The sequence below is a fragment of the Stegodyphus dumicola genome, chromosome 11, assembly GCF_044657685.1.
Source record: "Stegodyphus dumicola isolate Sdum_Otavi_A_Nest chromosome 11, ASM4465768v1".
In the NCBI taxonomy this organism is placed as follows: Eukaryota; Metazoa; Arthropoda; class Arachnida; order Araneae; family Eresidae; genus Stegodyphus; species Stegodyphus dumicola.
Genome location: NC_140778.1, coordinates 94,395,873 through 94,418,859, shown reverse-complemented (window position 1 = coordinate 94,418,859; position 22,987 = coordinate 94,395,873). Strand labels below are relative to the sequence as shown.

Sequence of the window (22,987 nt, the reverse complement as noted above, 5' to 3'; positions counted from 1 at the left end):
ATTTTAGCTATGTTTTACGCAATGTAATTCTGAGTTTGCAGAGAATGTTTACTCTAGAAGTCAGTGGTAACTTGGATATAAGAAGTTATTCTGATGCATTATACTGAACAATATCAACTGGGTATATTAATGTATATCATATGTGTTTTTCACATATTTGCAGAGTCCTGTGTAATAGTTGCTTCTCACATTCATAGTAGTCACTTGTGTTATTCACTTATTTACGGTTCACTTACAATTCACTTATGTATAATCTCCTTGATAACTGAAGGTGGCGCTGAGAAATACAAATCAGTGTGTAGAGTTGGAAATTTCTGTTTTCATTGAAAATGTCTGCTTGGCATTTTGTACCAGTTACTGGTACAGAACACTTGATAGTGGGACAAGAAAATATTAAATTCGTTATACCACCACTCAGCCGCTATATCTGTGCTGAGAGCTTTTTTTTTTCTCCTTTAAAAAAATCAGACTGTTTTGTAGAATCCGTCTTCATATTCCTGACACTGAAAAAACGGTGTTCTCTGCTCCGAATGTAGCTTCTACAACCTTCGTAATGGTATCCAACATCATCTCCAGTACGACGAAAGAGCAGACGAAAAGCCAAACCCTCAAGTAGTATACTTCAGGTAGTATACTTCAGAAGAAAAAACAGGGGCTGTAGCAGGCATTTGAATAACCACAGCCATCATCGCAACATCTGCAATTAAACGTGCGTCCAGTGATAATGCTACAATAGCACTTACTCATGTAGCTGCGCGAAGAAATCCAACCGCGGAAAAGGCGGCAAAAGCGGAAGGCAGCAAGAAGAGTAAAAGCAACAAACAGCTAAATAAGATGGATCTTGGATCATTACTTTGCAGCTGGTTCGCAATTTCTTAGAAATTTAACTTGCCCTATAGCCTTTCGCTTCAATTTTCTAAAATTCGCCTCCAGTGGAACGGTGTTTTGATTCCAGAATAAACATATTAAGTAAATTAGCTGGAGAAATAATTCATACATTACTGATATCTGTATAAAGTCTGTGCTTTCGGAAAAATTTACATAAAGTCTCAATCACAGAAACCAAGTTAACTTCTTTGCTTATTATTTTCCTATTACAGAGATTTGCAAAAAGATACGCTAAGGTAAAGATGAAAGTTAAAAATTAATAAAACTTTGCAGTATTTTTAAAGAATAAACTTTAAAAATATTTTTACTTCATAAACTGAAGTTTTCGCAACGCATTTTTCCATATTAAATATGTATAAGAAAAGAAAGAGCTGAGGTATCTCTAGGATCTGAAACTCGGGTCGAACTACTAATATTTCCTGACTCTGCCGCTTGGCTGTAAGACCTCAACCAAGCGGCAGCTCCATGGTAACGCAAAAATATTTTTAGATTTCTTTGCGGCTGGGCAGATACTTTCAAAGAGCATTTCACAGCACAAATATTAAAATTTTAAACAGTGTTAAGCACGTTTTCACCAATTTTCTTTAAGGGTTTAATTTCACTTTTGTATCACATGTTCTATTTTATAAGTTTGCTTTACAATTTACATTCTTGATGTATAAGCGAAATTAGGCGTAAATAATTAGTAAAAAATAATAGATAAAATTGAAATAAAAATTCATTAATATTATAACATAAGAAAAGAAAATTACATGATACACACTACATCGTAATTTCTAGTACAATTAAATTACATAAAAACGTGTAGAATGTAAGAAAATTAAGCTTCAAAATAATGACAAATAGTTTATCTAAAAAAATTATAGTTATGCTTTCCAAGTGCTATAAGTATGATTATCAATAATGTGGGATGGCATCGTTCATTATAATCAGATGACGCGACAAGCTGTGAGAATAAATCTTTGACTTTTCCGATGATAGAAGGCAGACGATTCCGCCATTAAGACGATGACGCGATTCAAAGATGTTTGCTTATAAAATACAATTCCTTCTCTTCATCTGTAAATAATCTCATCTGTTTCCTTCTACGTATGTAATTACCTTGTAGTTTGTAGCAACTATTCATGTTTCATTAAATATTCAAGTTTTACATAAATCGGACTAGTTTATTAGCCCCTAGACAGCCACATCGGAAGTAAGTTTACAAACATCATATTCCTAGACAGTAAATACCGATTCTACAATAACATGTTGCCCTTACTAATTTAAAAGCTATAATAAGAAAATGTACATATTCAAATAAATCATTTAGATTAAAATGATATTCCTATTCATAAAATAAATTTTATCAAACTACTAAATTTATTTTGTCTTTTAATTTTATTTCTAATAATTTGGTTCTGTTTATATGTACCACATGTTTCGTCTGTAATATAATAAGAAAACAATGTGTGACGCAAGGCAGTGATAAATTCAGGGAAATAACAGGATATATGACGATGTAACATTTTTTTCTTTGAAATAATTACCGATTTTCCCCTTGTTTCTTTTCGTTTACCATCTTGTTAATTAAGGATGTCACAGTTGTCGTCAGTGGTTGTAAATTACTAATAAAAACTAATTAAATGCTTACAAAAAATTCTTTAATTACATAATATGACGATGTAATATTTTTTTCACTGAAATAACTCCCAATTTTCCTTTTGTTTCTTTTCGTTTACCATTTAGTTAATTAAAGAATGCCATAGTATTCGTCAGTGATTCTAAATTACTAATTAACTTTCTAAAAAAATCTTTAATTATATAATATGACGATGTAATATTTTTTCACTGAAATAACTGCCATTTTTCTCTTTGTTTCTTTTCGTTTACCGTATTGTTAATTAAAGAATGTCACATTATTCGTCCGTGGTTCTAAATTACTAACAAATAACTAATTAAATTATTAAAAACATTCTTAAAATACCTAACTAAATTCTTTTCTTTTACTCCATGTCAGGTAACTGCCGGATCGGCTTTCAAGAATGGCAAAATAGCTATCGACGACATTGATGTGAGATCAGACTGTCCACCTCTGGGTTCTTGCAATTTCGAAGACGGAATGTGTCTGTGGACAAACAATCCTCAGTCTGATCTTCAGTGGCTTCGAGGATCAGGACAAATTACAGATTCTGCTCCTGAAAATGATACTACTTTAGGCACCCAGTTCGGTGTGTACTTGTACGTGCATCTTATCAATCAATGGAAATCAAATCCTTCACCGGCGCGCCTATTGTCCCCTTTCTTCCACTCCACTCGCTGCATCAATTATTGGAATTTCCGAAATGGAATCGATTTCGATGGGGAATTAAAGATCTTTTTGTATGATGATGACACGTTCGAAGAGACCATCGTGCAGCTCTTCAGTCAAGAGAACCTCGGTCGATGGAATAACGAACAGCTGCAGATAAAGAGAAATGAGAATGATGGGAAATACCAAATCATATTCGAAGCAGATATGACCGCAAAGTAAGTATCTTTCCCATTCATTTAGCAATAACTAGAAAATTCGCAACCATCATGAATTTCAAATTTTTGACCTAATATCACGTTGTCCGAATAAAAGTTGTAACATAAAAACGCATAAATGTGTTGTGATTTTTTTCAAAGTTTCATTCATATTTTTTTTAAACTTAATGCTGAAATAATTTTCTCCCATACCTGCTTTTAATGAAGAAATTAAATTTCTCAGAATTTTATTATTTGCACTATCGGATAAAGGATAGAAAATAAAGGTCTTTTAAATGAAGTTTATATGAAAATTCCAATGAATGATGATTGATAACATTGTTAGTAGTAGGCCCAAGCAATGCACATTAGTAATTAAAAACAAAGGTTTTTCTGATTAGATCTTAATAATCTGCATAATTTGAAACACTCTCAGAGTTCATTGATTAATGCAAAATGTTTGCTATTTTGCAATTTTTACCTTATTATTTTCTTTTGAAATTCAAAATTTAAAAAATAAATTAAATCAAATTTCGAAAGGTCTGTGTGCCACACAGCATTGTCATTGACAAGCAGAATGGCAAACCGCACATTGAGTTGATCAATGTTAACGAATTTCGCTTACTGCGCATGCTCAATGGTGTACCGTTGGCGCGGGAGAAAATACTGGCGACTAAGCAGAAGCAACCCTACACAAGCCTGTTCGTCATGTTGGTTTTTCTGTTTACAATTGCAATACTACGGAAATTTGTGTGTGGTTATTGGATGTACTTCTGTTTCATTTCCTTTTGGTTTATTTTGTTCATAAACATTACATTTAATATCAGTTATTTGACTTTAATTCAGTAATTTAAACTGGATTTATTTCTAATTAGTTAAAGTATATACTAATGGAACGTAAGATAAATATTCAATTGCTTTTATTTCCTGAGACGTATAATCAGTAAGCATTCAGCTAATATATCTTGTAATGTTTGCTGCTTTGTAATCCTTCTTAAACAAAAATTTGCGTAGTTTACAATAGATATTTACACTCTAAGTAATGAAGCAACTTACAGCCTAACGAGTTTTAAAATCCTCAATATTTTGGTATTTATCTGCTTTTAAAATTTCGCCAAATTCTATTCTGGGCATGCGCAGTAAACGAAATTCGTTTAACATTGATCAACTCGATGTGCGGTTTGCCATTATGCAAGCAGGAAGTTTACAAAATTTGAATCCGAATGCTTCTCTGGAAGTAAGCTAAAACTCGATGATAAAATTCCATTCATAGTGGAACATCATGAGTGAACTAAATAATAGCTTGTAATCATTTTTAGTTTATTAAAATTATAAAAGAATATTTATGTTAACTTTTTAGATTCGTCTCATTTTCTGATACATGATAATTTCAATAATGAAAAATATTTTGTAATCTCCATAAAATTATCTTTAAATCGATGCATTATCCATTAACGTTTCTTCAAATTCATTTTTAAAATGCGGTGAAATGCATAAGATACGTATTTCACGAAGTGTTAAGCTTCGTTCAGACGACGATTTCTCGTCATAAAGCTTTGTAGTTTAAGGCATGAAAGGTCATTAAGTTCATTAGCAGTTTAGGCCATAGCCAGTCAGGGAAGGGAAAGTTGCGCATGCGCAAATGTGTAGCTGACTCAGCAAAACCATCGACTGATAGTTGCTACGCTGTGATTGGTTTGCTCTTATACAAAGTGGCATAAAGGTCAAAAATTTGAATATTTGGGCAAGATCCTTAAACCAGTCATACTGAAGTAACAAAGTCTAGTTACCTAGCAACGAAGTTCAGCTTAGACCACTTTTGATTTTAAAACCAGCGTATGAACGAAGCTTTAGAGAAGATTTGCACCAAGCTGTAATATAACTATTCCAAGCTGTTCCTTTCCTTAGCAAGATCAGATTATAACAGAATATTAATACAACACTGAAGTCAATTTAAAGTTGTATTTATATTATACAGTATAAAAATTTATTCGCATAATAAAATGAATTCCCTTATTACTAAAACTGAACTCTTAAATGAACAGGTGAGAACATATTCCGGAACTTTTAAATGAAGTTGAAATATTCGGAAATTTTTAAGTATGTATTTATATATTTTATATCATTAAAGACATAAAGTAAGAAATTTAGAATTAATGTTTTACAAAGACAAAAATTGTGAAAATTTTGAAATTCATAATTAATAAATTTCAAATAATCTTATAAATGCAACAAAAAACTTAATAAATGTAAATGTTAAAGCAAAAACTTACAAGCAATACCCAATTCAAAAAAATTGTAATTAAATTTAAAGAAAAAGACCATAACAAATGAGGAATCCAATCAACTTGAATGCCACTTCATTGGGGGGGAGAACATTGAAATCATTTGAAATCTCTCTTTTACAAAAACAATTTTGAAAACTTATTTTGAAATTTTATATATTTTATCATATATTTAGTGGTTTAGAATATTGCCTCGTAAAAGAAACGCATTAAAAATAACATTTCTATGATTTTTCTTTGTGATTTAGCATACATATTCTATTATTGTTTGTAACAAAAATTGCTCATTATTGTTTTATATGAAAATCCGTTACTCGAAACAACTACTATTTTACTCTGAATGATCTAAATATTTTCGTATTTCAAAGCAAACAGCACGGAAAAAAGAATGATCACAGTTTTGATCACTGAAACTGACCATGCTATTATAACCGAACCACACGACTATTTTCTGATCCCTAAAATGCACTTATATCGCAAATAAAACACACTTTTAGAATCTTATGGATCATATTATTATATTTGAAATATTTTTACTGAATATTTTAGTTGACGTATGCTTACATAAGAGTTTTTATTTTGCAGATCTAATCACTTCATTGCCATTGATGACATTTCTGTGACTGAGGGTGAATGCACTCCCATCGAAGATAGACCGCCTGACTTTACTTGCGACGGAGGCAAGACGCATATATCTGACGAATTGCGCTGCGATTTTTACGTTGACTGTAAAGACGGAACAGATGAAAAAGAATGTGGAACTCACTGTGATTTTGAAGACAAAGTGGCAAATCCATGTAACTGGAAAACTACCACCAAAGGTCTTTCTTGGAATCAGACTCTCGCTAAGGGCACAGAAGAACCCGATCGAGACCACACTAGAAATAATCCAGGCGAAGGTCATTATATGAAAATTAAAAACCATGGCAACTACATATTCTATCATACTCAAGCAGACCTACTCAGCCCGGCTTTGATTGAGTCTTCACCATACTGCAGAATGTTCTTCTGGTACTACATCAACGTAGTCCTTGATAACGAAGCATTGACTGTGTTGTACGATTCTGGTGAAGAAAGCACCCGAACCAGATTATTTCGTTTAGAAGGAGTCAAGGAAAGAACCTGGATGCGAGCAGAAGTGGTTTTGGGTAGGATACGAAAACGATTCCGTGTTGTAATCAACGGATATAAAAGGTCCAAGACTAGTGTTTTTGCTATTGATGATGTAGATTTCGAAAATTGTTACTTACCAAGAAAACTAGATGAACCTCAGAAATGCGGAGATGGTGAATTCCAGTGTGATAATGGAAACTGCATATCCAACAACCTTGTATGCGATTTTGTCGATGACTGTGGAGATTTCAGTGATGAAAACAGGCTCAAAGCTAACTGCGATCTGTATCCTGGGCGTTGTGATTTTGATGATAATAATTATTGTAGTTGGAAAAGAACTTCAGAAAGTGATTATGCCTGGCAGATTACAAAATCGAATTATGATGGTACTTTTAACAAGATTTTCGTTCTTAGGGACCACACGAAGAATTCCAAAAATGGAAAATTCTTATATTTCAGCAATGAATATCGTGCCAAAGGTAACACAGCCCATTTGTCTTCACTTGTTATGGAAACCAAAGACGATACTTGCAAATTAAGATTTTTTTATACATACGGTACACATTTTAATTCCACTAAATACGACCAAATAAAAGATATCGGTAGTTTGACAGTTTATGTTAAGACAGACTTAGTGAGGCCTTGGGAACCTGTGTTTGTTGTTCGAGAGCCACCAGGGCAGTATTACGAAAAAGCTATTATATCTCTGAAAGATATTAGAGATCCATTCGAAATTGTTATTGAGAGCAAAATAGGCACCAAATCGTGGTTAGGTGGATGGGCTGTTGACGATATATCTTTCACAACAGGCTGCGCTGAATCCGAAAAAACACTACCCATTATTCGCGTCGAACCTACACCAACACCAGTCGAAAGTTGCAACGAGGATGAGTTCTTCTGTATTTCTGATCAGATCTGCATAAACATTGAGAAAATATGTGATTTTGTACCCGACTGTTCTGATTCGTCAGATGAATCTAAATGTGGAACCTGTACTTTCGATGATGACAGCAATCCTACCTGCGGCTGGTATGACGCAAGAGCAGGAAAATGGATAAGAACAACAGGTGTACAAGGTACAAACGGACTCATTTATGATGTTAGTGGATCTGGATATTACATGTACGTCGCAAAAGAGAGAACAGGAGCAATCAGTAGTCAGGCAATGCTTAGATCCGTTGATTTTCATCAAGCTTCAGCTGCTTGTGAAATTAAGTTCTTCTACTATATGTCTGGTATCAGAAACAATGATGCTTCCTTGAAGTTGCAGCTGAAAACAAACAAAAAGCTAGATATCATGTTATGGAGAGAAATTTCTGATCAAGGTCGGAATTGGCAGAATGCTACGGTTAGCATAGGACGAAGAGAAGCAGGATGGCACTTGGATTTCATAGCAACTCATGTTTTGAGCGAAGGAGATATTGCATTAGATGAAATCGAATTTATGACATGCGCACCTCCAGAAAAAAGAAAATGCGCTAATAAAGAAGAATTTGCTTGTTTAAGTGGAGAGTGTGTCAACAAAACATTGGTGTGCGATTTCAGCTTAGACTGTCCCGATGGTTCTGATGAAACTAATTGTTCTGATTATCTAGAACGATGTGATTTTGAAAAAGGTAATATGTGCGGCTGGACTCAAGATGAAAAGGCTACCCAAAAATGGGTATTGACATCAGGAACAAAACTTGCCGAAGGCACTGGTCCTGATAGAGATCATACCATTGGTGACGAAACAGGACATTTCCTAATGGCGAGTAGGGGAACTTCCTATTATTACTATTATAGTGCCCGAATAACAAGCACCGCTTTTATGGCTGACACCTCAGGAAATTGCCGTTTAAGATTTTGGAAACATCTCTACAAACCATACACGAGCAGTATCACAGTCTATCTACAACTAGCAGATGATACCCGTCTCAGACAGGTTAATAAAATGTATGGTACATCTGGAGATGAATGGGAAAGGGTTGAAGTGCCACTGAAAAGCAAATTTAACTTTCACGTAGTCATAGAAGGTTCTCCTAGTAGTGGTCTTAAAGGTGAAGTAGCAATAGATGATATATCCTTTTCACTTGAATGCATTCCTATGTATACAAAAATAACAACACCTATACCGACAGTCCAACCTCGAGAAATCTGTAAGAAACTAGGAGAGTTTACTTGCGATGATAATTCTTGCGTCCCTTTTGACGTAGTCTGCGACTTTAAAATAGATTGTCCATATGGAGAAGATGAAAAACTTTGCCCTGCTTTTTGTGACTTCGAATTAGGGTCAACTTGTGGATGGACTGCTATTACAAGAGCTGGTGATGGTGTAGAAGTCAATGTCACAATCGCGGAATCTGCCAAAGATATCTCACCAGACGCTCCTGAAGTAGATAAGACAACTAACAGCAGTCAAGGATCATACTTAATTATACATACGAGTTTAGAAACAGAAACTGGCCCCGTAGACGAATACAAAAGTCCATCGTTTTCGTCATCTGCTTCAACTTGCAAATTTTCCTTATGGTACGCTTGTAGTAGAATATTCATGAAGCCTTTCATTACTCTAAACACCGCAAACAATACAATAGATATGGCTTTAATTACAGCATCAAAAACATGGAAACGTGAAGAAATTGGTCTCGGACGGCAAACAAGCAACTTCTCCATCAGCATTAACAAAAAATCGGGTATGGGTCGTTGGGACTACCTAGCAGTTGACGACCTAGAATTCGTGAACTGTGCTCTTCCCAAGAGAGAAGAGAATAACTGCTACGGTTTTCGATGCAAACAAACAAAGGCCTGCGTAGATTATTCCCGCATTTGTGATGCTACTGACGATTGTGGTGACTTCACTGATGAAGAAGATTGTGCTGGTCAAAACTACCTTGTTACAGACTTCGAGAATGGGTTTGGTATATTCAGCCAAGTCATGAATGAGCCCTATGCACCTCTTTCTTGGACTCTTAATACAGGCTCAGCTCCTGATCATGTGAATGCGAGGGTTGGACCACCTTTTGACCACAGTCTCTCCAGTCCTGAAGGTCACTATCTCAGCATGACGAAGGGTACTGAGGGCGCAATGAATGAGAAAGCTTGGATAATTTCTGACGTTCTGCAGAGCATTGCGAAGGGAGAATGCCAGATGAGATTCTATTACTTCATGTTTGGAGACAAAGTAAACCAACTCAATGTATTTACCATTACGGAAACAAAAGGACAGTTACATCGAAAATGGACTCAAACTGGCAAAGTTGGAAACTTCTGGATGAGAGGATCAGTAATCTTTAACGAAACTACTCTATTCAAGGTCATCTTTGAAGGAAAAGCTGGTTTCACTACTCCTGATTTGATTGCAATTGATGATATATCTTTCACCCCAGGATGCAAGTAAGTAATTAATTTAATTATTTATTATTAATTACCTATATATGAGTGTCTATATACATATATATGTGTGTGTGTGCTTCTAAAACTTTCATTTAAAAATCTAAATGCAGGGAAATTTCTGTTTCAAAATTAAGTTCCTAGATAAAACAACTCAATTTCTGTGCCATTAAAATGTAAGTCTTTGAAAAAATGAGTTCCTAAGTTCAACTATTTTAGAACAGAAAGAGAAACAAAAATGATACAAGTTATGTCTGATGAAGCTGAAGTAAATTAGTACATTTTTTTTTCTTTTATTAAGAGCAACAGTTACTGTTGAACAGTTTTATGAATAAAGAAAACTAAAATTGAATAAATACGTTCAAGTTTATGGTTTTGCAATTGGTACCAACTGTAAAATAAATTTGAAGGCTTTAAAAAGCTCTAAGAACTGTTAAAAAGATATCTGGCCTTCTTAGGTAGCAACAAATTATATCAGACCTTTAAAGAACAATTAGGAAGTTATCTCTCTGTCTTGTAAGTACCACGGAGACAAGAATCGGCGTAAAGAACAATTTTATTAATCCAAATAAAGTTTAATAGAGGGATCAACTCTTTCTTACAGAAGTCAACACTTTTGGCTTTAATATCAAAGGTAATGGATAAACTAAACTAATGAAGTTGAGTTTTGCCTAACAGCTTCACAGTTTAACTAGTGCGCAATCTGGCTCTGACAGAAGTCAGCGTAAACAAGCCTAATAGTAAGAATAACTCAACGCCGCAGAATACGGATTGGTAGAGAATCAAGTCAGCAACGTGGCCTTCAAACAGGTACAACATGCTCTGATTTTACCCTCCAAAACCTTTCTTTAAATACCCCTTCCTTTTTACCTAATATGAATATCGCGAGAGCTAGAAATTTGCATTCCGACAGGGAAATGGAAACGAGGCTAACAAAAAAAAAAGCTATTAACATAAAATTAAATGATGTTATGTTGCAATTACAATAAAATCTTTCATTTCTACATATTGATTTACGGAAATTATGTCTGCGGAAGGAGAAGTAATTATTCCTTTCTTCACAACATAACAGGCAAAATATGAAACTGAAATTAAAAATAAATATATCCGTAACTGAATTCATTTGGCTTTCTAAAAATAAACGATTTCGTTTCAAGTTTTGGCAGGTATATCTTGACTCTATTTTCTAACTTACTAATCATTACAGGAATCTGGTTGAATAACTTTCCAGTTCTGTATGTTATAGTTTACCTACTTCTTAAATAATATTTGGGCATGCGTTTGATCTACAATACCTTATATAGCAAACATAGGTCAGTACAGCCCGTGCCAAGTACTATTTCTCATTGTTGTAATACATACTTATTCAGAAATCTGGTGTTAAAGAGTCTTGAATACACCTTACAATATACTGTGATTTGAAAATATGGATGATAGTATCAGCCGCTCTTTCAACAACTTCATAATCAACAGCTTGTTTAGAAATAAATTATGCAGTTAATGTCACAAAATATTTTCATAAAATTCAAATAAACATCAAACGAAAGTTCTCAGTTTTAGACAATTCGATTTAAACGAAGTTAAAGTAGCAGATGATAACACGCCTAAGATAAAAATTTACTCTTACAAATATTAAAAAAAGGGAAAAAAGAAAGAATTTTTTTTTAAAGTTAAAAATTTGAATAATATCATCTATAATTTAAAAAAATAGCTTTTCTAATATTCATAATAAATATTCATTATGCATCATTGAAGGAAAAATTTTCGTATAATTAATTCTCTCTAAAAATTTATTTGAAATCTAAGGGTAAAAATAGCTGTGGCAATTTACTGTAACAAAATCCATAAACCACATTTGGCATTATTATCGCTCGAAAAAAAAGATGCCAAATTTCAAAACGCGAAAAATGTAAATTCGTGTATATCTTAGAACATTTTGAATAAAAAACTCTAATTTTCTGCAGGTATGCTTAGAAATATGTCTACTTTAAGGTGATGGTAAAACTTTTATAGGTTATAATTCAAAATTTTTTCGAAAAACTTATAAAAATTATTTAAAAATACAAATTTTATAAATAAAACACAAAAAATGGCTGAATTGTATTCGGAATGAACTTAAATTTCGAAATGTGAAAGGAAAAATCAAAAATGTTTAATAAAAAAAGATATATTACGAAATATGTGCTAAATTCAATTAACATTGAGGAGCTAACACTTTGAGAACTAATTTTTTAAAAACTACTCATAGGATTTTTACAAAACTTGGCAGTCTGGCATAATTTGAGTCTTAGAATCGAAATATGTAAAAAACTTGGTAAGTTATTCCAGAAAAAGTCCGATTTTGTGTCACAATACCTATGTTAGAATAGTGCTATATATAAATCTAATATATATCCTAAGTCGCGCTTTCGAGACATGAAAAACGCAGTTTGAATTTTGTCAATCGGCCCAGTAGAACGGGAGATATAGCACTATCCTTTTTTTTTTTAGAGATGACCATATTTCTAAATATCTCTCTCAGAGTGGAACTCCTTCTATTCAAAGTATCAGCACTAAAATTAAAAAATGATAATAAATAATTATCAATGGACTAAATTTCGAAATTCAAAATTCGAATTTCGTAAGTTCACGTGTTTGGAGGGGGGAGTATTGGAGGACTACACTGACTACCAATAAGTATTTGGACACCTGTGATAGAAAAGTAAAACTAACTTTATTCAAAATCAATAGTTGGTAGAGCCTCCACGAGAGGTAATTACAGCGTGGACCCTCCGGGGCATACTTTCCACAAGTCTTTGTATGACAGCTAGTGGTATTTTCTTCCACTCGGCTTGGAGAAGACATAGAAGTTCCTTCACCGATTTTGCACGGGTAGTGCACCCCTGAATTCGGCGATGCAACTTGTCCCAGAGGTTCTCGATAGGGTTCAGGTCTGGACTCTGGGCAGGCCAGTCCATTCGATGAACTTCACTGGCACCATACCAAGCCTTGGTTAACGTCGAAATATGACAACTATCATTGTCGTCCTGAAAGTAACAGGGGTCCAACCCGTAAAACTGCCACAACGTAGGAAGCACATTGTCATCCAAAATAGTGCAGTAGGCATCGGAGTTGAACTTACCATGAATGGGGACCAAGGGTCCCAGCCCATACCAGGAGAAACACCCCCAGACCATAATTCCACCTCCGCCGACCTTGACTGTTGGCACAATGCATTCTGGCAAGAGACGTTCTCCAGGTAGACGCCAGACCCAGACCCTGCCATCCGAACGGTAAAGGGTTAACCTTGATTCGTCACTCCAAAGAACCCGCTTCCACTGATCTACGGTCCAATTTCGATGTGCTTTGCACCACATTAACCGAGCAGCGCGGTTGGACTTTGTGATCAAAGGCTTATGGGCAGCAGCACGACCATGAAAACCAAGCAGATGTGCTTTCTTACGGATGGTATTCACTGAAACAATACTCCGGGATGTCTGTTGAAACTCCTCGCGGATGAGGGCCATCGTTTGGGTGCGGTTCTTCCGAATTTCTCTGGCCAGCACTCGTTGGTCTCTATCTCCCAGTTTCGTTGGTCTGCCGACTCGGGGCACATTCCGACAATCACCGCTCACCTTCCACTTCTTAATCACATAGGCCACTGTGGATTTTGGGTACTTCAGATCGCTAAATATGTCCCTTAAGGATCGGCCACATTTATGATACCCGATAATTATACCTTTCTCGAAATCAGAGAGCTCTGAACTGCGAGGCATCTTGCATGCGACTAAAGCCGATGTTGTTTCCTACACGAGATATACCGGCGGAGTCCGTGACGTGCCTTAGGACCGCAGATATCGTCATTTGCATAGGTGTCCAAATACTTATTGGTAGTCAGTGTATGTGCGGCCAAAACATGTAAGCTTTAAGTGCTGCCTTTTTTCACAATGTAGGAAACATACATATGTACCTACATATGAATTCTTTATCATTTTATAACAAAAATTCCTAATCTGCATAATAAGGATACTTGGGTAAGTGCAGAGGTACAATACAAATTCATTGCTAGTTAATGCAGTAATGTTTGTTCTGCGACGTAAGCAACTGTATAGCTCATAGCATATGCTATTTTTAGTTGCTTTTATCTCACTTTTGGGTCAATAAATGGCGACAGACACTTTTTGTTCGACCACATAGCTAGAGCCTTCTCAAATGTTTTACGTGTCGATACTTTCTTCTTAAAACAAAAATTAAGAATGTTTATTCTGTTTTAAAGGCACTTAAAGGGAGTGACGCTTCCTCCTGTCACAGTAACAGGCCTTGGTTCAACAACCACGCCTATGCCTACTGGTTGTAAAGCTGATGAATTCTTCTGTGTGGAAGATAAAGTATGCATCCCTGCAGTCAAAAGATGCGATTTCCGTGAAGATTGTCAAGATAAAAGTGATGAAGCTGGTTGTGGTACGTATTCAAAGCAGAACCCTTTCCGATTTGAAGCTGCTTCCATTCAAATGCATATAATAGTTTAGGATGGTGATATTCATCATGACCTCTAATTCCATATCATCTGGGAAAAAAATGAAAGCGAATATTTAAATAATAAAGTTTTTATAAACGCAACAATATTTCATTTAACAAATTATTCCAACAGCTTAAACATAATTTCACAATTTACAATCTCGTTTGAAGCACAGTCCGAAATTCGCAAGTGTTTTACATCACGCGAGAAAGAATGTCGCGCTCATGCTGACCGCCCGTGCTGGATTTACGAGGATAAGTTGGAACTATTGCCACCGATCACTGCTGTAACTTACTCAACGAGGCAGACGATTTTTTCACTTAATGTACTGATGTAAATGGTGTGTATGGTGTAATTCATTGGTGCAATGATTTTAGAAAATTTAACCTTATAAAACGAGTCTTAACATTTAGTACGTCTGTCTATTTTTCCTTGATTTTAAAATTAACAAAAAATGGAAATAAAAATAAAATCTGAAAGCTTTCAGATTTTACATTCTACCAAAAGGGGCGTTTATTTAACGTTTTGTCTGCTACCTGTATTTATTAAATACAATGTTCTTCCCACTTAAACCATAAAATTCAATTTAACAGGAATATCGCATGAGCATATCTTTAGAATTTCCATTACACAGTCTCGCGCGTTGGAGATAAAAAAGACTTTTTTTCGTACAGTGTTGCCATTGCTCGCTTTGAAATTGTTGAGTTTTTTAATCAAAAATTTGTTAAAGTGTTACAAAATATGAAACCGATAATAAAACAAATTTCAAATTCTAAATTCGGGCTTTCAGATGCCAATATTCAGTGGAAGACTACATTATCCAAAATTCGATGGCTCTAGGTATCGTCGTTTTATCACAGTGCGAGAAATATACATATATTTATGCAGATTCTTCATTATTTAATTTCTTTAAATGTAACTCAGGGCTCTAATATTTGGTGGCAACAATTTGAAAAGTTAACCGACATTTATAATGAACCAACGCAAAACGAAATTAATATTCGTTCTGGGCTAAAGCCCTAAAAACAAGCTTATCGAGTTTTACATCAGAGTATGATAGTGGAATCTTAAAGTGTATTTCTAATAGATCATCTTCAACAAATGAGGCTGGCAAAAAGGAAAACAATTTTAAAAGAATACTTTTTTACTTGCAAAACACTCAGAAATGCAAGATTTAGTTCTATGTCAGCCATCGTATACTCGGGCCAATATGCTATGCATTATTCAGTTTTACAAAAGCAGCATTCCGATTTAAAATATTAATGTTGGTTACTTAACATTTGCCAATAATAACGTAAAGGAATTTAAAAAAAAAAAGGAAATAAAGAACTTTGAAATTATTAGCCTTAAAGGATATTGGTCCAGGTGTTGGTGTATTTAATTATGGCAAAGCACACGAGGGCTATCTGCCTAAAGGGAGGGATACCTTTCGTGGAGGACTTTCTAAGGGAAACTGGCTCGTATACACGTTACACATGGGGAAAACCACGAAAACGCCCATGCAGCCAGCCCGTTCGCGGGATTCGAACCTCAGACCGAACTACCAGTGTTCAGCGCCTTTACCGCTCGGCCGCTGGTGGGCCGATGTTGGTCCAGAAAGGGATGATAGTAGTGTCGAAACGGCATTTTGCGTTGAATCACTATAAACGGCGTATCACTTTTCCCATTTTGGCCACCAAGTATTATCACCCTGTATTATATTTAAAGAAATTAAATAAGGAAGAATCTGCTGGAATGTATGCATGTTTCTCACATTGGGAAACAACAACGGTACCTAGAGCCATCAAATTTTGAATAACATAGTCCTCTATCCGAACATGGGCACCTGGTAGACCGAATTTTGAATTTCGGATTTGTTTTATTATCTATTTAAAATATTGTAAAGCTTAAATAAATTTTTGATTAACAATCTCAACGATTTCAAAGCCAGCAGTGGCAACACTGTACAGAATAAAACATTTTTATCTCCAGCGCGGGAGACTGTCTATCGGAAATTCTAAAGATGTGCTGTTTTTAGATATTTTGCTATTTTACTGTTGAATCGAATTTTATCTGGCGTAGCACCAAGAAAATGATATTGAATAAATAAAGTAAACACACAAAATGGTAATAATAAAGAGACAAATGGAAAACTTTTGTAAAGCCATCTTAGTAAGAAAAATTGAACATTAATATGATGAACGGATAAAGGACTAAAAAAAAAACAGAAAAGTATATTCCTACACTTGAAACTGCATTGAGAATTTTAAACTTACACTGCTACGCTGTTTTAAATTTTTTAAATTTTTGCTGTGGAATTATATACGTCATAAGTACGAAGAAAATAATAATTTTTTTTTTAATTTGCTTACGTAGTTCTTTAAAAATAATACATAGCGATAATATTCAATGGTCGTGTGCTTTTTTTAATAATTTTTCTAACATTTTTTTCATTTGTTTAGTTTAGTTTTAGTATGATATTTATTGATGAAATTCTTAAGTTAAGTGTTGGCTGTTGATAATGAACCCGAAATACCGATAAATGTGCTAAATTTGGGCACAGAAGCGTGTTGATTTCATATGCGACATGCAAGTAAAAATTTCATTGTGTTATAATTCCAGTCAAAAACTACTGCAACTTCGTTGACAACTTGTGTGGTTGGAAAGTACTCCATAAGAAGAAAAACGTAACGAGAGCGAAGCGACAAGTTGACGAAGAAAGTGCATTTAGATGGATTCGCATTCAAGCAAAGGACAAACATACAAAAGTACGTACTAAAAAAAATCGAAAATGAATGAGTAAATGTTTAAAATAAAAATGCAATATTTATGTAAAAATATTTCTCACCATAACAAAAATTATCATTTGAAACTTTTATATGTTTACTTTACTTTTATCATGTTTTTTGTTGCCATTCTGCCTGACAAACCCTTTATGCTGTGTATCCCCAGTACGTACGGTGTTTTGATTTTCCAATAAGCATGGTGGTTAGCGGAAACTAATTTTATACTTGTGAATTCCAGTTCATATTCCAGATTGCGTGCAGATCTATGGAATTCTGAATCTTATGAAATGAGAGCACTTTAGATTTGACGATCTGAAGGTTTTGTAAAGACGGTGATGGCAAGTTATACCGCAGATTTTGATTAATCTAGGGCTATGACAAACATACGTTAGTATATTAATATAAGTTAGTATATAATGTAGGACTATGACAAATATACGTTATCAGGTTTCCCGAAATTAATTCCATTGTTTATTACATTACCTTAGAGACGCCTATGCTACAACGGAAATGTGCTTATTATCCTTCAAACATGAAATGACTATGAAAAATATATTTTATCAGATTTCCCGAAATTAAATTCATTGTTTATTACATTATCTTAGAGACTCCTATGCTACCACGGAAGTGTACTTATTATCATTCAAACAAAAAAACATGTATTGGCAATTTCACTTGCAATAACCTAAAAAAATGCAACATTATAGGGCGCAATCAGTAAGGAGGTTAAGAGAAAAACACGACACGGCATTTTTGGGTGGCCTAGACTGCCTATTAAATTAAACACATTTTTTGCTGCACTCCGTTTAAATGCATTTCCTTGAATTTCATTAGAAATATATATATCATTCAATCAATCAAGCTCTCACTTCGTGGCAAGGCTGAAATACAAAAAGTCAAAACATCATCATTAAAAATGATAAAATACAGAAAAACCTAAAATACCAAATACAGTTAAAAACAGTTAATTTCTTTTTACAATTAAAATTAGAGCTTCTGCACAAAAGCAAGCAATGTGGACAGGAAGACTAAATTTTCGGTGCACAAAATTAAAAGTTAATTTTCGTTCCTACTGAGCAAAAGACATTGAAATTGGTGCACCAACTCACTTAACTCACTGTTCTACTAAGAGTTTCAAATGCCAAATGCAAACTAATGGCGACCTCGTTAGGCCTAGCGCTACTTAAACTTTTAAATTGTTGATAATTATACAGCTATTGTATGCAGATTAACTAAAGGCATAGAATTCTGAACCGGATCTTGAGAACAACATACTAATTCAATCACTTTTTAAAACAAAAACTGCACGCTTTACCATATTAAAATAAAAACACTGAGCCAACCGAGCCGGGCTACTATATATGAAGCAGCCGATTGCAACGAAAAAGGAGGTCCACAATTTCATATTATAGCAGCCCCATATACAAAATATAAACGTTCTAGGGTTACTTAAAAGGAGTCCTTTTTTCTGCTCGTACGTACGGATGTCATGCAAAAGCATCGTTCAAATGCATTCAAGAGCTGTCGAAATGAATGTTTTCGTTGAAATATGGTACCAGAAATTTTTTGCGATTACGATACTTACAAGGAAGTAAAAAAGAATCTTTAAAATGGTTTCGGTACCCCGCTTCGTTCAGGAAATGTTCGATTTCAAAATAACGAGAGGTCACTTCCGGATGCAGGAATGAATAAGTTATACCTCGCGCTTGATAGTCTTCCCTCTTTCTGTAGATATCCTATCTGAAACCCATCGATTCCATCTTGGGCAGCCATGTGAAATCGATTCTGTAGAAGTAAGCCTGTATCGATTGTATAAAACATTACTGAGGAACAAATCCGTGCATAGAGTTAGACTTTGGTAACAGTCGGACGAGATTGAGGCATCTTCAAATACAAAATTAGCCCACAAAGTGCTGGGATTAAGACCATTTAAAATCGAAAGTTGAAGAAAACGATATTTGTATTCCTTAGTCTTCAGTATATACGGTGTACCGTAAATGTTACGACAAACTTCTAGGGGAGGTAGAGCACACCGTAAGGTTAAGAATTAACCCTTTCGTGGGCCGTGGGAAGATTACTTCCCACCTACGTGATCCTGGGAAATACACCTGTGGGAAGCGCAAAACCCACTATAATATATTGGCTTTGGTATTATAATGTTGGGAACTCTAATTCCCACTTCAGTATTGTGCTGCCATCTGTGTTCAATCGATTGAAAACAGAACTGCCACAATTGGTTTGAAAGTTCGAACGCGTTGTGTGAGATCTGTTCCACTGAGTCACCTGTTTTGATTTGACATTTGCATTGCTATACGATTCTGCTACAAATGTAACTAAAACACTGTTTTTATTACAATAACGTCCTCTTATTTTGTATATTTCTGCAGTAACTATCTAATATTGAATAATAAATAATGGGTGAAAAGTGAAAATGCTATTGCATCGTGTATAGGTATGTTGGAAAAATTGGAATATTTTTGAAAATACATTTGAAAATATTATTCAAATCTACTGAGAAAGAAAAGGATTATTTTGGCGTGATTTTTACCGAGGAAATTTTACAGAATATTGTTGACGAAACTCATATGCAAAGCAGCCTAAGAAAAGGAAGAGATTGGGTCATACCACAAAAGACATTATCTTGAACTGGAAAGAAATCACATCAGAAGAACTGAAAGCTTGGGTAGGTATGCATGTACTCATGGGCATACATCAATTGTCCGAGCTGAAAAACTACTGGAGCACAGACCCTACTCACTGGTAATAGCCATTGACATGAAGGGAGCCTTTGACTCCCTTTGGTGGCCAGACGTAATAAATTTGCTGCACAACATGGCCTGCCCAACAAACATTATTACCATCCTTCGCTCGTACCTTCAAGATCAAAGTGTACAAATAACATCAGACAGCGGCATTTATGTCAAGAATGTCTTTAGAGGGTGCCCACAGGGGTCATGCCTTGGACCAACACTGTGGAATATAGTGGCAAATTCGGCATTTCGTCAGTTTGAGAGCGTAGAATACGCTCGAATCATAGCCTATGCGGGCGATTTTATGCTAGTTGTGGCAGGAAGGAGTAACCTCGAAATGAGATCTCAATACTGTCTTGATCTGTTCTCCCAATGGGCCAGAGCACATAAGCTTCAGATTTCGGCAGAGAAAACTAAAGCTTTACTCATAGGACGCAGCAGGCAGCTAAGACGCAACCCAAGCATTAAACTCCACGGGATACCGGTAAAATGTTTCCTTCAATTGAAATATCTTGGGCTATTACTCGACAACAGACTTTCTTGGATGCCACATGTCAGGAATTTTAAGACTCGAATTAGAATCCTAAGCAACATGAGACGCATGACTTCACATAAATGGGGTATCTCATCTAAGCTACTAAAAATTTGGCATAGAACCATTACAGAAAAAGTAATAACTTACGGAGCAGCAATCTGGGGTGGTGAACTTACCTCTCATATGAAAAGATCCCTGCTCTCTATTCAGAGACAGCAGCTACTTCAAGTATGCAGGGCATACCGTACCACGTCAACACTAGCCCTACAACAACTAGCATGAATTTCTCCCCTAGATTTGATAGTAGAAAGGGAGGCAGCTATCGTAAGAGTTACCAGGCTGGGTCAAACTTCAACACTCTGGGGTCATAGTTATCACCACTTGGACTACGAGGATCAAAACAACTGCAAAAACTTTCATCCAGCAGCTTTTAATCTCTCCGACAGTATCAGTATAAACGACCAACCAATTCAGAGGTACAGTAATAACCTTTTCAAAGATGGCTCCAAAACTCAGAACGGCACGGGCAGCGCCTTCTGTAGACTAGAAAATGGAGTTGTAACATTAGAGTGGAAAAGGAAATTAGGATTGAACAACTCGGTATACCAAGCAGAGCTTCTAGCTATCAGTGCTGCAATTAGATATGCGAACACATGTCAACAAGAGAAATTCTCCATACTCAGTGATTCGGCATCAAGTCTGGCGGCTATCGCAAGTCAAAACAGCCGGAGTCCTTTGGTATACAGAATTCAGAAACAGCTTCTGACAATGCCTATTTCGCAAAGTCCCACTTTAAAATGGGTTCCCGCTCACACATGGATTCAAGGCAATGAAGCCGCTGACCTACTGGCCAAGCAGTCAGCCAACTGCACGGATATATTAGAAAGACCAACTAAACTTCCTTGGTCTCATATTAAGAGAACAACTTTGACAAGTCTGCTACAAAATTGGCAAAGTAGATGGACAGAGGCAGAGGTAGGACGAAGGACATTTCGCTTACTGCCAAAAGTTAACATGGGAATAAAGACCCACTGTGCTAGCCTAACACAGTTCTTGACAGGTCATGGACCATTCCCAGTATACCTGAACAGGTTCAGACTTAGGGATACTCCTTTCTGCGAATGCGGAGAGGAAGGTCCGTCCATTATTACTTCCATTGTGTACATACAAGAAACTGGCACTTGAAGAAACCAGCGGACTGTGCCTGGACAATGTGGACGAATAACACACTCAAAAACAGAATAGCCCTTGATAAAATAGAGAAAATCTCAAGGCACTGCCTACGCAGAAACAACCGTGGATAATATTATAATGTTCAGAACTTAAAGAAGATAACCAGAATAACGCTTAGTGCCTTGCAGTTATCAATATGTAAAAACTGTTATTAGTATATAATATTCAACCTTGTTACTCTGGAGTCTTCCCCGCCGTGATGGTATATAATTACGTTTGGTTCATGTCCGTGATCGGAAGCCATCATAGCGGTGCACTCACTCACTCTCAATGTTCAATCAGTAGCAAGAATAATAATCGCAAAGAGGTTCAAAAAAATAACTGAGACTTTACATGTAAACGATAACAGCACAAATCCATGTGGGCAACTTGGACCAATCCTCTCACACCTCAATGATTCCATACCTAAAGTCTACGAACCTTCGTCAACATTATGAATAGATGAATGTATGATACCTTTCAATGAAGCAGTATATGACAATGAAGCCTATAAAAATAGGTTACATGGTGTGGTGTTTAGCAGACTCTAAGACTGGATATATTCAAAAATTTGAAATTTTTTGTGGAAAAGAAACTTCTGATAATAAGGATAAAATATGGAGTTTAGGGGAAACAAACTGAACTAACGGAAGATGTGAAACAGACAGGTCATCTTATAGCCTATGATAATTCTTTGACATCTTTTAGGCTTGCAAAAAGTCTACTTATAAGTGGTCTGTTTTTTGTGGGGACTGTGAGGCCGCAAAGGAAGGATCTTCCACCAATGCTGAAGGCTAATAACAAATTACAAAGAGTTGAATCAATGTTCCTAACTAAGGAAGGTGTTGCTGCAATAAAGTGGATGGACAAAAAGGCTGTTACATTGTTGACTACTGCACACAATTCAACGATTATTACATCTGTAAATCGTACACAAAAGGACGGTACTAAAACAGAAGTACCTCGTCCTAAAGCTGTTGCCGTATATAACGATATCATTGATACCAAATAGGAGGAAGATCTGTAGAATGGTGGCATCGTATTTTTGATTTTCTTATTGATCTTGGCATCGTAAATAATTT

The 22,987-nt window shown here is 35.5% G+C and overlaps 1 protein-coding gene across 2 annotated transcripts in view; it reads left to right on the top strand.

Annotated features, from left to right (window-relative positions):
- LOC118194239 (MAM and LDL-receptor class A domain-containing protein 1-like) overlaps nt 1–22,987 on the top strand; it is a 458,361-nt gene that overhangs the window by 336,108 nt on the left and 99,266 nt on the right. For both annotated transcript variants that reach the window (XM_085827015.1, XM_085827016.1), the window contains 4 exons: nt 2,888–3,396; nt 6,246–10,148; nt 14,401–14,585; nt 17,245–17,390. In XM_085827015.1, coding sequence (XP_085683141.1) covers nt 2,888–3,396; nt 6,246–10,148; nt 14,401–14,585; nt 17,245–17,390 — 4,743 coding nt within the window. The remainder of the gene's footprint in view (nt 1–2,887; nt 3,397–6,245; nt 10,149–14,400; nt 14,586–17,244; nt 17,391–22,987) is intronic.